This window comes from Pipra filicauda, unplaced genomic scaffold (genome assembly GCF_003945595.2).
Source record: "Pipra filicauda isolate LSUMZ 115617 unplaced genomic scaffold, ASM394559v2 scaffold1_size10287979_pilon, whole genome shotgun sequence".
In the NCBI taxonomy this organism is placed as follows: Eukaryota; Metazoa; Chordata; class Aves; order Passeriformes; family Pipridae; genus Pipra; species Pipra filicauda.
In genome coordinates this window covers 8,459,791-8,473,043 of record NW_024104310.1, presented here as the reverse complement: position 1 = coordinate 8,473,043, position 13,253 = coordinate 8,459,791, and the positions used below count along the sequence as shown (strand labels likewise).

General features: G+C 40.8%; 1 protein-coding gene across 7 annotated transcripts in view; it reads left to right on the top strand.

Moving 5' to 3' along the window:
- KMT2C (lysine methyltransferase 2C) overlaps positions 1 to 13,253 on the top strand; it is a 195,193-nt gene that overhangs the window by 72,839 nt on the left and 109,101 nt on the right. For all 7 annotated transcript variants that reach the window (XM_039380759.1, XM_039380761.1, XM_039380760.1 and 4 more), the window contains 3 exons: positions 3,436 to 3,642; positions 6,969 to 7,108; positions 8,706 to 8,815. In XM_039380759.1, the coding sequence (XP_039236693.1) occupies positions 3,436 to 3,642; positions 6,969 to 7,108; positions 8,706 to 8,815 (457 nt within the window). The remainder of the gene's footprint in view (positions 1 to 3,435; positions 3,643 to 6,968; positions 7,109 to 8,705; positions 8,816 to 13,253) is intronic.

Here is a 13,253-nt window from a genome sequence, read left to right as displayed (position 1 = left end):
AGTCTGGATCTCCTCACATGGCTTGATAGGAACAGACATTAACTTCAGACATTATTAACCTTTTTACTCTTACTGCATCCTCATAACCCAGTATGTCTGGTCCGTTCTGAACATAATTTTTCTTCAGTGTTATGTATTAAAATTTGTGTGCATCTGTGAAATCCTTTGGGATGAGGTGAGGCATATAAGCACCTCCTGATAATAAACCACCTCTGCAACTTTAAACCTATATAAAAAAAGTAGCATTTGTGGGAAAAATTAGAAATTAAGTCAAAGTAACAAATAGTGATGAACTTACATTTTGGGTTGGAGCACCTAAGTATATCTTAAATGGTGTACTGGTGAGCTGCTGCTTTTTTTTTTTCTTAGTAGCTTATAAAAAGATTTGTGACACATCGTCTCTTGCTTTTTATCCCATTTTGAATTATCCTGTTCTTAAAATATGCTAATTATGATAACAGATCTAGGGTTTGATCTTAAGAGTTGCCAGTATCTCAATTTCGCTATCTTCAGTATGAGAGCTCTTCTTGCATCACAGATTTAGATCCTCTAATTGCATATTGACATATGGAAAGTAGATTTGTAAGTACTTTCTGCAATCCTCAGCTGATAGGAAAAAATCTCTACCTTCTGCCCATACAGACATAACTTAAAATATTTACTGAGCACTTAAACTTAAAAGGCTAACGTGATGGAACTGTCCACTTTGTACTGCGTGGCAAGCCAGCCACGTGGCATGTTGGGAGGCAGAGGAATGTGGCTTTCCTGCAGAGGGTCTCTCTAGCATCCAGATCCTGGGAGGGAGTTCACTGCCACTGGCAGCCCTTCTGCTTACCCTCCCTGAAAAGCGTGAAACCTTCCCCCCCCCTTTTATAATCCCTCCCCTCTGTCTCAGCCCCACGGTCTCTTGGCAGTGGCCAGGGAATGTTCTGCTGCTCCTGTCCTTACCTTCTGTATCCGTGTGTTCACAAGTCCTTAGCGAAGGGTTCCCCCAGCACCCTCCCCGTGGTGAGCACTCGAGCACTTACTTCAGCTCCAGTCCCCAGCTTTGCTGGAGCAGGAGCAGTAGCACAAACCATATGATTCTTGACAGCTTCACAGCTGCCCGCACCACTCTGCAGAGTAGCTGTGAAAGTCTCTGCTCCTGTTGTTTCACTCCACTCTGCTGCAGAAAAGCTACTGCTGGAAGTTGTGGTGCCGGAGCTGCCTTACAGGCTCCAGAAATATCATCTTTACTCCTGTATGCCTTTTCAAATAATACCACTTGAAAAGTTAGTATATTTTTTTTCTTAGTTACTGTTTCATATTTGTCTTCTATAAACCTTAACATTATTGCATACTTGCTACAACTCCTCTTTAACGAGCTTTGTTTATTTGTTTGTAATTATCCTCAAGTCTTTTAATGAGCAGTGATAGTCTGTCCTAACAGGATGTATGAATAATTATTTGTTCCACTGTGGATAATCTTGTGTTTGTAACTAGTGTAATTTATATACCGTGGTGCTGCCTGTTTAAATCTCTTAAGTCTCCTCACAAGTCTCTTTAGTTTCAACCAGCATAAATAGCTTTGCTTTCCCTGCTTAGGAACTCTGCCTGTGAGGCCAGATCAGGTTTCACTGGCAGTCTAGTGGTTATAGTCACTGACAGACAAATAATAGTGTATTTGTTGCTCTATCACTCTGAAAGCCAGCTATAAAATAGACATATGTACTGGTTAGCTGTAACGATTCATTTTTCACTGTTCTTACGCTGTCTTTATCTCTATTTTCTTTGCATTTTTTTTTTATCTTCGGGTGCCTCTTTCTAAAGATTTCTGGAGCGTGTCAGACATTTGCCATCAGCTCCGGGGGTTGTGCTGGCTCATGCTGGTCGTGTGTTCAGGCAGATCAGGGAGGGATGTGCGACCGAGGCCACGGGAGGAGGACAAATGTTTCAGTACTGTGGGAGGGTATGATTTGGGTACCATGAATGAGACTTGTTTTACCTGCCCACCAACCTGCATGTCCCCAAAGGTCCATCTGCATCAGGGAAAGTGCAATCCTACCTATAGACCATTAGTAAAAGTATTTGGCTTCATTCTGGGCTTCATTTTGGGCTTGTGATATGCTGCTTCCTTCCTTAGCATCTGACTGTAATAGAAGAGCAGTTCAAAGGCATTTACATACCCACTTGTATTTTCTTTATTTTCTTTCTTCTTTTTTTTTTTCCTAGTGTTACCAATGGGGAGAGCAAAAAGATCCATCTCAGATTATGTTAAACCAAATCTCAGGGGCTTTTGCTGGATTCTCAGGGGTTTCTGTTCTGATCTTTTTCTTTCCTTTTCCACTTTCACCTTTTTCTGTTGCTGTTCCTGTCTCTCCAGGCTGAAAAGCACTCTTTATTTTTCCTCCTAGAATTTAGTAAATATTATACAGGAGTTCAGCCTTAAGGTTTTTTCTTCCTCCCACTTTACTTCCCTCCTCTCACTCACGCAGCACAGAGTGTCCCAAATCCAAATGTGCCACCTTGGAGATGCACTGAAATCTATTTAAATGGAATCCAGGCATAACCAAGCCTCTATCCAAGTGCCTGATTCCCTGAGGCATCTTTTTGCGGTCTTTGGGGCATAAATACGAAGAAAACAGAATTGCTCATTTAAGCATTAAAAAAAAAATGTGTTAAATGGCCTTCCTATAATGCAAACTGCATTGCTTGCAGAAGTTCACATTTTAAGTTTGTGGATCTGTTTATTATAGAAATATTTTTCAGTAGCTTCCATATGATGTGACACAAGGAGTGCTGTCAGAGCTGTCATTTCAATCCTGTCGCTATGTTATGCATGTTAAAACATAATTGCAAATGGCACACGGCATTGCAGCGGTCACAGTTCTGTAAATAAAAAAATTCCTCTAGTAAAACTTCTAGACATAATTTTGTTTTTAAATATTAAAGTAAACGAGGATGTTTGGTTTTTTGTATGTTTTATGCCCTGGTATGTGTGACTGTAGCTATTGCTGTGATTTTCTCATTATTCCATTTTTTCCCCCATGTTTTATTAAATACCTTTTGGTATTTGCACACTGTGTTACATATAAGCTGTATGTGCTTACAGAAGGGTGTATGTGTAGTAATGTTCTGTATGTCCTGTAACGTTCTGATGCTTTTTAGCAAGCATTTAGAGACACAGAATTTTTGAAATTATTTTAACCATTTGAATAAGTGGGGATTTTTTTGGTTGTTTTGTTAATCATACAGTTTTGTGAACAAAAAAAAAGTTCTTTTAATGTAACTGTAAATTAACTGGAAATAGCGTTTCTAAATATTGAATTCTGACAGCACTTGGGAGCTTTTATTGTTTTGTTATAAAGGGTTAAATTGGAGTGAAAATTACTCTTTGGTGGTGTATCCTCTGGTGGTTTTCCCCAAAAAAAGAAGTAACGATCTTCCCTTTTACAGCGAACAACTCTGCGCCTTTTGTTACTGTGGAGAACGAAGCTCATTAGGACAAGGAGACTTAAAACAATTCAGTCCAACTCCTGGGTATGTTATTCCATGGAAAAACCAGCCTTTAAATAAGAGTGAAGCCAGCGACAGCACCGATGGAGCTTGTGAGAGAACTCCAAGGCAGAACTCAGTGCCGCGCAAACAGAGAGGACAGAAGAAGTAAGTCCATTGTACAATAAACATTCACTGTTTTTGTTTTGCACGAAGTCCAGGAAGCATCTTTACTGATCCTGTATTTGCAAGAAGCACATAACTTGTATTTGTGAAAATGTGGGTTATTAACAAATTTTTTGAAGGAAAAAGCAACGCGTACAAAAACCTAACCAAAAGCAGAACCCCAGAAAAACCACCATGCGAGCAGCATAGCAATAGCTCTTCTGCTTTTTAAAAACGGGTTGGTTTCTTCCCCCGAGTGAGAATCTTCAGTCTGGAAGAACACAGAAAAGAGACACAGTTGCTGCAAAGCACAGATCTGCTTGTGAGGTGGAAGTAAAAGTATATGTGAGGGTAGAAGACGATGGACTTTTGACACTTCATGTGTTGTGTGGACTGGAGTAATGAGAAGCCTTTGCCCATCTAGTCAGCGCTTTCCCCCTTGCCCTCCAGAGCTGGCTCTGGCACTGGTGTGGATGCTGTTGTAGGCACACAGCAGTGCTTCTTGCCCTCCAGGAGTGGGGTTTGCTGGCAGCTCTCCCAGCTGGATGCGTTTGGCCATCACAGGGGCAGCGCCCTGAGGCCTCTCTGAGGGATGTTGGGGGCGTCCCCAGCTCCAAAACTAGGGTTTGTGCAATGCACGGTGTGTCCTGCGATGGCGTTTGGATGTGACCCATCAGAGCCGCGCTCGCACGCCTGTTCGCACGCGGGAGTCCCCTCAGTCACCGTGGCCTTTGGCTTGTGTGGTGTTCGTGGGCAGGGGCAGTTCGTGCAGTGGCTGCTGGTGAACGTGGGATGGCGGCAGCAGCTGTGGGCCGTGTGGGGCTGAGGGCAGTGGTGTGATGCAGGGCCCCGGGCAGTACGGGACTGAGGGCGGTGAGGTGATGTGGGGCTGCAGGCGATCTGTGCCAGAGGCCGGGATTGGGCTGTGGGAATGGGCTGTGGGTGCGGGTTGAGGGCGTTGCAGTGATGTGGGGCTATGATGCGAGGCGGCGGGTGATGCGGGAGGGCATCAGGGAGGGCAGTGAGGCTGTGCGGGGCAGTGCAGGGTTGAGGGCTGTGCGGTGATGCCGAGCGGTGGATGTGGGGCGGTGATGCCGAGCGGTGGATGTGGGGCGGTGATGCCGAGCGGTGGATGTGGGGCGGTGATGCGGAGCCGCGGGCGGTGCGGGGTTGAGTGCGGCGATGCTGTACGGTGATGTGGGGTTGAGGGCGGGGCGGGGATGCGGAGCCGTGATGCGGGGCCGTGGGCGGAGCAGTGGTGGGATGCGGTGATGCGGGGCGGGGATGCCGAGCTGCGGGAGGTCCGCACCGGGGTCCGGGGGTTGGCTGCGGGCGCGGGCCCGGCCGGGGGAGGGAAACTATGAGAGAGGCGGCGGCTCTGCCAAACTCAGCCTGTCATGTGCCAGCGCTCAGCGCCCGGGCACCGCTGGCTGCCAGAGAGGCTGTCCGGGGTGTTTCGCGCTCGCTGATGTTTCTCAGGTGCACGGTGTGCGTTCGTGTCATCATGTCAGGGGGGTAAAAGTGCACGTTGTGTAATGCCGATGTAGAAAAATGGGTTTTCTTAAAGCTAATAGAGGGAACCTGCTCCCCTCAGGCAGTTACTGTATTCTGCAAGTATATGAAATGCAATTTACAAAAAAGGCTAGGTAGAAAAGATCAGGCTGGGTTGGAAAGTGATTGTGTTCAGGGTGAGATAGCAGAGTAAATTGGGATGTTCCGTAAATGGATGGGTTTGATCTTGTGAGAAAGCTTTTTACCCAGAAAAATGCCTTGTTGGTTGGGATGTAGTTTTTCTTAAAGACTCTTTAAACTCTGGTGTTGTGAGTAGCAATTTAATGTCAGAGGACACTATGAGGCTGATGAGGCACTGGAATAGGTTGCCCAGAGAAGCTGTGGGTGCCTCATCCCTGGAAGTGTTCAAGACCAGGTTGGACGAGGCTCTGAGCAACCTGGTCTAGTGGAAGGTGGAGGGTTGGAACTGGATCCCTTCCAACCCAAACCATTCTGTGATTCCACTGGACATGAGCAGTGTTCAGGAACCAGCTTTGTCAAACACAATGGGTTCATGTAATGCTTTGTTAAGGAGAGTCTTAATGTTGATAGTGTCAGAATTAATAGGTTTTGGAGTGGGTTTTTTTGATGTTCAGCTTTTGTCATGACGCAGGTCGTGAAGATACCATGTAAGAGTGGAAAACTTTTACAGTTTCTTGGGTGGTGCAAGAGAGGTTGTTACTCTTTTCCCCATAAACTAAGGGGTTTTTTAATGTATTTATGAATGTAATTAGTGAAGTAAGACATGCATGGTTTCAGGAAGGCAAAGTTATCACAGTTATTCCAGTGCTTACTGTATCTATTGGCAAAAGCATACACTTGAGTTATTAATAGGAAGAGTAGGGAAGTTCAAAGAACGTTAATAGAAAATGCAGCACCACCTTTCCGACTGATTGTTGACGCATCAGTGATCAGGTCTCTTATCAGTAAGCCTAATGCACATCCTTAGATGTCTAAGATAGCTTTTGGCCTGCAGCAAATAAGGGTGGAGTTAACCACTTCTGGTTTGGTTTTGTTTGTTTGTTTGTTTGTTTTTAATGGGGTAATTTGAGCTGTATAAATTGTTTTCTGTTGAGATTAGAATTTGGGGAAGAAATTAATAAGGTTGTAAGATAGACCCTTCCATGTCAGCACAATATAGTAGTCTTTATATCACTGCATTTTTTAATTCTGCTCTCTGCCCCCCTTTTTTTAACATCTTGATGGCATTGTATAAAGATGTTTATTTCCAAACAGCTTTGTGAGTCCTGGTCTCATTTCTGCTTTCCCCCTGTAGTTGCTGTATTTTCTATAGGCCCCTCACCTCTGTCAGTCTCCTTTGAGATACTGTCAGTGCTGTACCCTGGGCCAGCTATTGCAGGGAGAAGGGCTTATGAAAGCTGCAGCCTGTGGTTGCCACTTGCACCACTCTTTTCTTCCTTCTGCACCCCTTCCTCCCCAGAGTAACACAGACTGACTGGTGTTACCTAAGTGTCCATTCTGAGGGTTGGGCAAGGTTTAATACCGAGCAGAATTAAAAAAGAAGCACGTGTGTCCTGAAGCATTGGAAGAGCGCAGGCTTGTTTACTGAATAGCAATTTCAACTGAGAACTCTTAATGAGGAAAATGTTTGGCTAAAGTCTGAGGAAGAAAGACTTTTGTACATGTTGATTTATATTTTATCATGTTGGGAAAAATTTTTGCTCTCTTGCCCTGCATTTTGGATCATTTGAAAGTATCTGGCTACTTGAACAAAGAATGTGGTCGCTTCTAAGTGTGTTTTTCTGCTCCCTGTACAGATCTCGATCGAGTATAGCGTCATGTACAAGTGTAAGCACCCAAACTGCTTCTGACGATCAGGTTGTCAAAGTCTGGGATGAACTCAGTTTAGTTGGCTTACCAGATGACATTGATGTTCAAGCCTTATTTGAGCCAACAGGTAAGATCTGTTGTTGTTATCCTGCTTTCTTTCCCTCTCCAGTAGTAGTACAGTAGCTTTAATGACAGTGAGTGAAGTTTTACAGCTGTTGATTTTCTGTGCTCTGTGTTTGTCAAGTGTTTGATGGTGCTTTGGTAGCTTTTTCCCATGTCAGGTAGTGTTTTTGTATAGACTCCTCTCCAAGTACTGGACAGAATCCTCAGCTCTGTCTGGGGAAATATTTGTAATCTACTCCTGAACTGGTGTTCAGGTAGTAATACCTTCAGTAGCACAATTCTGTTTTGGGTAGAAAAGGAAAAAGAAATAAGGCACAGCTTTATATGATTCTCAAAAGTCTTAATCCTTACTTTACCTAATCTGCTGGAAACAGTGGATTTAAAAGAGCAGCCTTGCTAGAGCAATAGTGGCATAAAACACTTGTGTGTTTCCAGAATCTGCAGGTTTCCTGTCAGAAAAAAATCTCTGATTTGTCATCTGCTCTTTCATTCTAATGGAACTTTTCTATTAACTCAGTTATGAGTTACTTTCTCAGAAAACTGCTATGTCCAAATGTTTTGATGCCAGTAGTCCACTCATGTATTTGGCCTCAAAAGATGTAAAGATATTTGTGTGATGATATAAATGTCATTCTTTTGTAAGTGTGAAAACTTATTTCAAAGTCTAATTAAAAGAAAAAAAAATTAATGGTTTTGTTTAAATAGTTACAACATAGTGTGTGTGTGTGGGTGGGGGGGTTATCAATCTACATTTTTAAAGTTGCTGTTATTTGTAGATGACTCTTCCCAAGCCTGTACAGAGATTTTTTTGGATTTTGTTGTTGTTGTGGTTTGAATGATTAAGTTGACCAAACACATAATTTCAATAGCTAATGTAAAGCATCATTATTAATCCTTTATAAAGCTGTCACAGAGTTCCTCTGGAAGTATGCATCATTTACACTGTGCATCCCAGAATTAAATTAGGAACTTCTTTTAAGAGATACCTGTTGAATTCTGTGAATTCTAAATTTTTCTGTTGCGTAGGTAAACATTTCTAGTTTTATCTCTATAACATTTGTTATATTGACACAGGTTTCTCAGTCATTTATATAGTGCTTCTGTTCATGCTGTATTTTGAGCTTTTAAACATTTCGTGCAAGAATTCTAAAGCATCACATGAGCATGTTCTACATGAACATACAGATCTGTATCCAGTCCCTGGGAGTCCTAAGTTAAGAGTACAAACATAGGCAAATGTTATCTACGGTGAAATATAAGATCAAATGTAGCTCTGTGTGTGTCACACAAGCACTGAATGTGGAATCGTAAAGTCATGGAATCCCACACTGTGAGATATTATATAACTGTGGTTATATGAAATTTAGAAAATTAGAAGCAGATATACAGGTGTGTTATGTATAAAAGCAAACAGCAGAATATTTAGTGACTGATAGTAACTGCAGTATATTCAGCGTGTGATAACGTAGGCACTGAATGTCGCAACAGGAAAAAAGGAGGAAGGGACTATCTGCTCCATCTGGTGAGTGTTTGCTGCTGGGACTGAGTTCCATACTTAGAGGAAGTACAACCCAAGCTCTTTCTCTTCCCTGCTGCATTAGGTCACTGCTGGGCTCATCACCGCTGTGCGGAGTGGTCACTGGGAGTCTGCCAGACTGAAGAGCAGCTATCGGTGAACGTGGACAAAGCTGTTGTCTCAGGGAGCACAGAAGTGAGTAAAAGCACTTGAATGCTCGAGTCTGTAAAAAAAATACACATTTGTCATAAGGTTTCTTCGTACAGGTCTTTGTGATAAAATCTACCGTTGCAATTTATTAAAAAGGCTTAGGGAGTTGCATGGAATATGTTGTTAATTAGTTTTGAGGTAACTAGAGTGTAAGAAGTACCAGACTGACCAAAAACAAATTAGAGACAAAATCAAAATAGAGTTCAAATTAGGAAATACTCTGCTAGGCAGAGGAAATATTCGTGTTGCCAGTTTGTATTAACTATGTGACTCAAATGTAATAAATTTCTCGATTACTTTCATACCAGTTTCAAAAAAGCAGGTTAGTATAGAAATATAGGTTAGTTTCTTCCACAAAATGTTGAATAGGTACTTTAAATACTGATAGAAATACCTATGTAAATATTTATTCTTTTAATTTGAAATGGTAATGTCTTTGGATAAGTAGGTACCTTTGAAAAGGGTGGACTCCTTCTGGTGTCCCATTCTGATAGCATTTTGAAATGTTGAAGATGTATTTCACGTAGTTTTTACCACATGTAGCCATATTTTTTTTGTCATATTTAATCACATATGATGGGGGTTTTAATAATTTTATTATTTTTTATGTTAAGTCAGCCATGCTATCAAAAGATCTGTGTCATTTTTACTGTTTTTCCCATGATCATGTTTAGGCCTTTTTTTACTTGAGTATTCTTATTTTTCATGCATTATGTTAGGACAAAAAAATTCTGCAGAAGATGCTAATAGATATTCTCCATTGTGTGGGCTAAAAACCTGCTTTAAATCAGTGTTAGATACATAGATTCAGCTTTCCTTGAACCTTCTAATTCTTCTCATACTGAATTAATGCTTTGTTTTGAATAATTTAATTGATTTCTGTGTTTCTGCTTTCAAAATAAAAGACTATTCAGAATGAATGAACCTGACAATATTAAGCTCCGGATGAGCTCGCAAATGTTAAAATATTTGTATCTGTGTGTCTATATATAAAAGACTACAATAAGAATTGAAAGAACATCCAAAATTGAATGCTTATTCTTTTATCTCACCCCTGAAAAGTCTTTGTCCCCTTGTTTTTTGGCTAATGATGGTGGCTTGGAGTCATTTTGTGATCAGCTCGTTTCCATCAACAGTCATTTTCATCGTAATATTCTGGTTTCTAGCAGAAGTGCTATTTGAGGTGTTCAGGTCTGTGCTTTGCTCTGTTGGATTTCGTCGTGTTTTCGTTATTTCAGTTTCATTTCTTTCTGTGCGGTACCTTCCTCCTCCCCTGTGCCCCGGGGTGAAGGTGCCTCACCGTTATGCCATCAGTACCTTTTAAGTTTTGCACAGATGTTTTTAATGGATGTATTTAGCTAAGAGTTTTTGAAGAATGGCACATCCCTCTGGTGTTGCAGTTTCCATTTTGTCCCTGTCCTCTCACGTGCTGTGCTGTAGCTTCGCTACCGAGCTTTTCAAACTCTGCAAGTAATTTTTAGGTACCCCTGTTGCACAGGTTTCAGTGCAATGCAGAGAGAGCAGAGAACTTCAAATCAGCTGCTATTCTGCATATTTTCTCTTCAACCTTTGCTGGAACCATTGAGAAACTTCCTTTGTGTGGTACAGCAGTCAGCTAGTGAAGAATGAGACCGATTTGGTTATTCTCTTTTATCCTTCTTGTGATGTCCCCAGGGAGAGCAGAGTAAAGGCACAACTGTGAGGAATAGCTAGATGGAATGGGATTTCGTTATCCCATGATCACACCGGGGAATCATTTGCTTTTTATTTTTTTTTCCAAAAAATAAGGAATAAACTCTTCTGTAGTTCGCTGTTCCTGACCACAGAGCAGATATATAGGGGTTGCTCAAAGAGTTTGTGTAGAATTGGTTTGGAGCTCAAGTAATTCTCTATTTGCTTGTGTCCAGGCTGTAGTGCTTGGTAATAATTTTTCCATTTCTTTTTAACTTGTCTCTAAGATAAAGAAGGCAGAAAAAAGTATAAGGTGCTGGTTATCCTATGTGATAGTAGAAAATCTCAAGGGAAGATATTTTCTTTGTGTGAGAGATTCTTAAAAAACTTTGAATGAAAGGTGTAATAATAAATTTAATGTATGTTTTTGTGTTTACAACATCTTTGCATTTGTGCTTCTTTCTAGTGTGATGTTACTGCATTTTAAAAGAAAAGTTCTGTTTAGATGTTCTGAATACTGCTGGCAATGCAGATGCAAGTATGTGCTCAGGGCACCCAGAAAAATAATTTAAATAAAACCAAGCTGTATGCTATTTCCTCTATTTGCCACCAAATTTGCTTTGGGTTTTGTTGTTGTTTGCTTAGTTGGGGATTTCTGTCTTCTTGGAAGTCCTTCTGGCATGAGGGACTGGTTTATGATGTGGTCTGCAGCACTGACATCTTTCCTTAGCTGGGAAAGTACATTTTCTTTTCCTTCTGTTCATGTAAAAATGAATTTTTGAAGTGTTACAAACTTTTGATAGTATAGTGTGTTGGTTTAGGCATTTTAATTTGCAGAGAGCAAGCATTTTTTGGGGCTGTTCTTACCTTGAAGGTCTCTTTAATTTGTAAGCTACATTCATGTTTCTCATTAGTTAGGCTGCCTATTGTTTGCAAATCTGTTTTAACTGGATATGACAGTGTTTCTTATTACTCTGTTTACCAGTTGAGATGTCCATTTGGCTTCACTGAACTTGTGACTGCATTAGTAAAGCTTGTGTGGACATGTTTCATTGACCTGTTCCAAAGTATGTATGTTAATTCATTTGGGTTTTCTTCCTGGCCCTTGTTTACTAAAGTACAACACTGTGGAGATCTCAGTATCTGTGAATGTCTCACAAAATACCCTGCTTAGCATATCTTTCTTCTTCAGTTCTTTCTTTTGATTCACTCATTTTGAAGGCCTGGCAAAGGCATCTGACCAGCTCATTTCATGTATTTGTGTCTAGACAGAGGCGGGTTCTTTGACTTTCTTTCAAAGTCTTGGCTTTGCTGTTCTTTACTATTCATGAGTGCACATACTCTGTAGGTGTGAGGTGTTTGAAGTCCTGTGTGTCGTGTTGGTTTATGGCAACAGACAAAGAAAAGCTGGAATATGCAGTCAGGTTTGTGGTAGTAGATGTGCTCTGCCCTCACGGGTGGTGTAGGTGCCTCAGTTCATCTCACTGCTTGTCTTGCTTATCTCAGCAGGGCAGTCATGGATTTTCCCAGAACTCCTTTCCGAGTTTAAAGGGTCATAAGGAAGAACTGGTGATCCCAGTGACAAGCATAGTGCCAGTGCTTTTCTCTCTTAATAATTCACCCAATTATCCATGGAACTTGTACAGTATGTAAAGTAAAGAGCCTCAACACCCAGAAATGGCAGTTCCTTCCCCCAGTTTCATGGGGTTTTGGAGTAATTTTGTTTCAAGTTTTGGAAGAAAAGAACTCTTCAAAATATAAATAGGGAAGAGAAAAGCTCCAGTGATTTGTTTGATCCAAAACTTAACTGAACTTTCTTATAATTCATAAGTGTTTTGCTCAGTATATAAAGATCAGCACAGTTAAGAAAACTGTCATGTTGTTAGCTTTACGAAGATAGACTTTTGTTGATAAGGTGTTTCTGGAAATATTTGGGATAAGATGCAAAGATGATATGAAATGCAGACTTAGTAAGATAAACTAAGTAAAGGAAACTGATTGAACAGAAATCAGATTTTTCTGGAAAAAAAAATAAATGTGGACAAGCAGAGTTTTCAGCTTTCGCTTGTATTTCTGACTTCAGTCTTATGCTTTTTTAACCATGCTGCTTTTTTATATTTGGAAATGTGAACTTACTGGCATTACCATTTTAAAAGTAGAGGCCTTTAAGGCTTGCATCTGCTCAACTTTAACCAGAGTGGTTTCTGAAATATTTTCAGGTATCTTTTAAATACTGCTTTGTAATTTTCATGTTTATTTTACGTATATTGAGTAGATTGCTGTTTCTCTAAAGCTTACTACTTGTCTGCCTTACACTGTCTAGCCATAACTCCTCTGTATGCTACAGAGTCCCAAATAAGGTGAGCTGCTTTTTTTTCCCCCAATATGTAAGTAGCTCAATTCAAAGAGTGAGTTTAAGGAAATCGCTATTGTGTTTGAACTACTTTTGAACAAACTGTGCACAAGAAAGGAATGCAATGGTAACTTTCCCAGCCAGCTTTCTTTTCTGATAAGATGTAGAAAGCAGTTTCCAAATCTGGGAGGGTTTGTCAAGGACACCAAAGGCAAAGAAAACAGTGTTGATGGAAATCAAGAAGGAGGTTCCTGTCTGCTTAAAGACTGAATAGGAGATACTTGGTAGTAATGAAAAGTCTAAAGCAGTCATTGCAAAATTCTCTATTACTCTGTTTCTATTTTATAAAATGTGGATTTCTGTTTGCTTTGAAATTCTCTATAGCTATTTACATATTTA